We start from the raw sequence: 6000 nt of genomic DNA on the forward strand, positions 1-6000 counted from the left end.
CAGTCCTCCATTCAAAGATTGCCATCGCTTCAAGCAATCCCACACTCATGACCATCTATGGAGTAAACAGGAGCGTTAACAGAGTAATCACCCAATATGACTTTTCACCGTGTACCATTTTCTTTCAAATCTAAAAGAGGTTGAGCAAAACTGTTCTCAACCTGATTGACCATCTCTTCAAAATCTCATGTAGCCTATACTACAATCTGGTGTCTTGATTTCAAACGCAACTGATTAACTTTGTAATCAAAGATACTCAAACAGGAAGCCATTTAAAATAGAGTATGCAGAATAATCACCATTGATTACCTTTTAAAATCAAATCACAGCCACACAGGCAGGTAGAGAGCAAAGAGCTCAGAACGATGGAGATTTATTTAGTGAAAGCAGAATTAGCTAACAAAAGAAGTGTATTTCACCATTATATGATCAAACAGCTTGATAACATCATTTTATAAAAGATGACCACAGTCTGAGGATGAAGACAATGTGAAACATTAAGTCAGAGGACCCAGTTTGATGCATACCATTACTCCCTGAACCCAAAGACCTCCCATAAGAGAGAGCCGTCCTCCTTTTTAAGCACAGTCCAGCGCCTGTAATGAGCGCCCCGTCCTGCAGCTCTACAGGCCGATTGGCTCTGGTGAACACGAGCACCATAAACACAGATGACAGATGAGGAGTTGGCTGCAGCTCAGAGGGGTCACAGAGGAGGTCCCAGCTTCAGGAGCACACATGGCCGAGGGGGCCGTAAGCAATAAGAGATGATGTTGATGATGTCTCACAGCCACAGGGACAGCACAATATGCACCTGTCTCAGTCGCTCAAACGCAGTTCTAACTGTCCAAAGGATGGAAATGTGCGGAGAAAAAAAAGCATCCTGCAGAAGATTATTTCAATGTATTACTTTTTAAACATTATTTATTAGTGATGTTTTTTTAATGGGGGAATACTGCTGTCATCATGCATAGTTTTGTCATTTCTCATCTGTGCCATATAGGACTACTTACTGTATATAACCAATATAGATTTACCTATTTGTAAGATTTCTATTTTCGTGTTTAGGCTTCCTGTTCAACATGAGGCGCTGTGGTTAGTGCACGTGCTCCATGATGGCTGATGATGCACTAAGCAGCTTTATGTAATCATCAATCTCAGTGCTTCTCTGATTGAGTGATCGGAAATGTAGGCAGTCTCTCTGATTGTACTAAAATGTTTTTAAGTGCCACCATACTTGATAAAAGGTCAGTTGTGTGATTCACTAAATATGACAGAATAAATTGAGACAGCTGTCGAGGTGTACAAAGATTTGTGTTATAAGTTATTCTCATTTTTTTAAACATTGTTGTTTTGCACTGTAGAGTGGTGTACTTTGATGTATATTATTGACAGTTATTAACATATGTGATCAGTGTTTCTATTTTCTACACACAGTTCTTGCTGTTTTAGTTAAGCATTAAAAGACTGCAGGTGAAATGTACATCTTCCTTGTTTTTCCCGATTTCAGGAGTGCAAGCAGATGTAATGTGACTCACTTTCCTCCTGGGATCAATAAAGTATTGTGTGCTTCTGATTGTGACTGAACAAGTTTTTTTTTTTTTTACTCATCTTTCATCCATACTTAAACTCATTTAATTCCAAACATTCTGCCTGTTATTCCACAGTTGTTCGCCTTCGGGATGGGGTGGGGAAAAGGATCGATACATTTTGCCCCAAGCTAAATTTCTCTGGTGAGACTTAGAGGTTGAAAAGTGATGCAGAACCCGCGGCAGAATCGATTCTGCTGTTGAGTCACACGCGCACATATATTAACTCGCGCGCGCACATACTGCGTGTGAAGCAAGTGTGTATACACACACACACACACACACACACTGCAACACAAATGTCACACTTCAGATCAGGCTTTAGGGGGGGCACAATGTGGAGACAATGCGGAGACAGATTCGATCCTCTGTCGTGACTCGGGTGGAAAAACGCCACCGGTCTTCTTCACGTCGTCTCTTCAACAGTACCGTACAGTACTTGCAGCCACGAATGTGTTCTGCTGCACAACAGGTCTGTAAACGGGATGATCTCTGGAGACCATGCATGGTAAACTTGGGCAAGTGATGAGCAAACACAAACTCAAGGTACACATGAGACACATGTTTGTGTCACTCTGCTCTGCCAAGAGAGAGACTTTTTAATTTACTGCCAGCTCATGCACATAATGTATGAATGAGGAGAGCTCGACGTGAGATGAATAAAATCTTGCCACTGCGCCAGCTTGTGACTCGTCACCCGACACATTCACACATAAACACACGGGGAAGACGGGTGAGGTTACATTCTCACTTTAGTGTCTAAGTAAAGAAGAAGTCCCGGACAGGAGAATCACAGTTTTCCAACGCTGACATGCATGTCCCCAAACCAACACCAACGTGCTGTGCGTCAATGCGCATCCATGCTCCCCAAAGCCGCACTGAAGTTTCCAACAGTCTCACAGCTGCTGAGGACTCTCAGTCACAGAGAACACATAAGTTCGCCACTGGTTACTGAAGACAATGATCATTCTTACCTTGATAGTCTTCGTCGACTGGCATTTGACTTGATGCGATACGCTGGCCGTTTGGTTCATCTTGGGACTCCGATATGAACTGTCCTCCTATCCAAGTGAGATAAAACAGCAGGAGAGCGAAGCAAAGCGGTTCCCCTCTACAACCTTACAGCATGGGATGATGAGTTTCTTTTTTCAGCCTTTGTTCGAGTGAAGCGCGCAAACGCATCTGACAGCCACTGTGTGTGCCTCGCGCCGCGCAGCGCGATAGGCATGTGCGAAAATGAGAGGTGACGATTGGTCGCCAGGGGTGCGCGGAGAATTTTCTGAAACGGGTGGCCAGGTCTGATGATGGGAAAGCTTCAAAGAGTGTCACAACTTAATGTCTGGAGAGTAAATGAGCTATACTTATATATAAGCATGAACACTAAAATGAAGAAGCCATCACCACCTTCCTAAAGCTAAAACAAACCGCTTCCTTAGACTATTATATGTCTCCCTGCTCCAACGCAGCTGAATCCAATGAGCGACTCGTTATCAGACTTCTGCAGAGCTTGATGACAACACACTGGTTTAAAGCAGGTGTGTTGGAGCAGGGAGACGTCTAAAAGTCTCAGGTACTGTATCTGGCCCTCAAGGACTGGAGCTCGACACCACTGTCCTAAAGTACTGGACCTATAAAGACCCTCGCCTCAATGCGACATTTCAGACAACAAAAAATAACAACAACTCTAATAGTAACTTTATTTATATAGTTCTTTTAAAAGGGGATACAAGTTTGACAGACAAAGCAAAGGCAGGAAGTCAGGAAAAAAAAAATCAACATTGAGGGACAGAGGAGAAAAAGTAATCATAAGAATAGAAGAAGACGTCACATGAACATTTGTAAAAGTGAGTTTTAAGAAGGGTTTTAAAAGAAGTCAAAGATTCTCCATGCCCCACTGTTAGAGCAAGAAGCTCTGGGTAAATCCTCTGCATAATAATATGAATGTATTTATACTTTTGTTAAACACAAGTCGCAGATCAAACCACGATGGCACAGTACCAAGTGAGCAGAGGGTGTTCTACGTAGCTCTGCAATACTCCACCAGAACATATCTGGCAATGCAGTTACTATATTTCGGATAAATTTCATTCTCGTCTTTCCCTTCATGCTAAATGTTGTAAATGTCAGAAGCACACTGATAACCAGCAGGACCTGTGGCATAGTTACATGACGATAACGATGTACTGTAGAAGAATAAATCAGGTCTAATGGCTCTTGTGCTGTTATTTATACTTATACAATGCTTAGTTCCGACCAAGCAATCTGATTGGACTAGATCCATTCCACGCATGTATTCCGAAACTGATTAAAAGCCAGCCAATGTGATGGCTCCCCTGAGCGTCTAGCAAGTGACCATGCTCCATGTCTTGATTTGAAAAGGGTTGACAGTTCAGGGGAAAACCAAAGGTGAGACCTGTCGTTTATTCTGAGCATTTTGATTTGAGACATTTGAGAGAACTTTTCTTTTTTTTTTTTCAACAATCTCTTATAGAAGCTTCTTCATTAAAATGTTTGAGATTTCTTTTTTTCAGACATCACTGCTGTGATGATCTTGGAGTAAATCACAGCTCTCACTCTCATGTGGTGTAATTCTACTTCAGGCTCTATTCTTATCTGTCTTGAGAGCTTGTCACATACAGGAGCAAATCTGCTACACCTACTGTATATTCTTCGGTGTATCATTAACTAGATTGAGTTTCTGTCACATCTCCCACTGCGGTCCAGTGCAAATCCCTGTCCATTTATAAAAATGCTTTGATTCCACAAGCGTGCACACACAATGACTAATGAGGCACTTAAGAAGAGTTGACAGTTATATACATGCAGGAGAATGGACAGTAATTACAAGCCTTAGGTGCAGGTTTAGCTCTGTTTGTAATTTAAGCTTCCCACATTTCATGTAGCGTCGCCGGATAATGGAGACAAAATGGATTCTATGTTGATAATATCAGCAATTCAAATTCATGATGGTTGCTATTTAGTCTCACAGCAGACGTGACGGAGGACCCTGTTACAGATGTTGACCATGAATCTCAGTTTGAAGTAATCATGCGGCACATAATGGAGAGTCAGGTTAAAGATTATGCTTCATACCATCGTGGATGATTTAAATCTCCGCAGCCATACACCAATGATGCACATCTCATTTGCATCTTCTTGTCAGTTTGAATTGTACTTTTAGTCTTTAAGTGGCGTGTTTTAGTGCTGCCCAAAGGCAAACTGCAGTGACTACATTTGTCCTTAAAATTGAGTTATAACTCTAAATGATTTCTTCATCGCTTGTTTGTGTTCTGAGCCCGTTTTACAGTTCGATTCTGATTTGTTTGGGAGAAAAAGAATACTACTCTGAGATCGCAATAACGTAACTGTCTCGTAAATAACACAGTGCTCTCCTTTGAATCCCTTTTAGCCATTCTTTCAATTTCACTCTTCAAAGTTAAGCTCCAGTAAGTAAACAAGTTCACTGACATTTAAATGCTGACTGTTTCACTTTAAATGAGTGGAGCCAGAAATGCAGAAGTATCTGATCGCACATGTTTATGAAGTCACAGATATTCTTCTTTGTTTCTGCATGTGTAGTTTTTGGCTTGAAGCTTTTTTTTTTTTAACTCTGTTATCAGCTGTTCCACTGAAAGACCAGAAAAAGGAAAATTGGCAAATGGTTCTCGCGATTAGAAATGTAATGTCCAGCTGTTGGATATCAGTGACCCATGAAACCATGTTGCTTTTCTGCACAGCAGTATCGTCTCTAAATGTGTGAAACAGAGAAACAGAGTGAATGGAAGTCATATCTCCTTGATAAGAGCCTTCAGAGAGACACACCTTAGGAACATTACAGTCAGATGGAAATCTCACCGCTCACATAATTCGCCATTCTCAACACTATGGGCATCCGTAATGGAATTTAACATTGAAAAATACCTTAATCAGAGACGGTAAGGCATACTGGGACACAATCTTATTACAGCGCAGAGGGAAAGTCTCAGCTACAGAGGAGAGGTGCTGATACGAGGTGATTCCACAGGCAGGGGGGAAATATGTTTCTTCATGACACACTGAGTAAATGTGTCTGCAGTGGCCTTCAGAAGCTGACAAATTACCCTCGCACGGCCCTCCGGTGTCAGGGCGTTTCAGCGTTGCTTCTTTGTCTTAGAGAACAGAGGGGGAGAAAAAAAAATGTCTCTCATCCCGTTTTTGTTTTGTCTTTTGTCTCATCGCTGTTGTCCACACGTCTCCCGGGGTTCTGCTTTGCAGATAGTAGCGTCTGAGTGTGTTGGATATGCAGAGGCGCTCCATTATCAGAGGACTCAGGGTGAGCTGAACAATTTGCAGTGCATGTTTTTTCCCATAATGTTTGTTATCTGGGATGTTTAACATAGAACCCTGTCTGTTTCTTTTACACCATTTTTTCTTT

General features: G+C 41.8%; 1 protein-coding gene across 1 annotated transcript in view; it reads right to left on the reverse strand.

Annotated features, from left to right (window-relative positions):
- Positions 1-3012, reverse strand: part of LOC306832385 (inactive dipeptidyl peptidase 10-like) — a 162039-nt gene extending 159027 nt beyond the window's left edge. The window contains exon 1 of the mRNA XM_079357035.1: positions 2561-3012. Within this exon, the coding sequence (XP_079213161.1) occupies positions 2561-2620 (60 nt within the window). The 5' untranslated portion in view covers positions 2621-3012. The remainder of the gene's footprint in view (positions 1-2560) is intronic.
- Positions 3013-6000: the final 2988 nt, after the last annotated feature.

This window comes from Symphodus melops (genome assembly GCF_947650265.1).
Source record: "Symphodus melops genome assembly, chromosome: 12".
Classification (NCBI taxonomy): domain Eukaryota; kingdom Metazoa; phylum Chordata; class Actinopteri; order Labriformes; family Labridae; genus Symphodus; species Symphodus melops.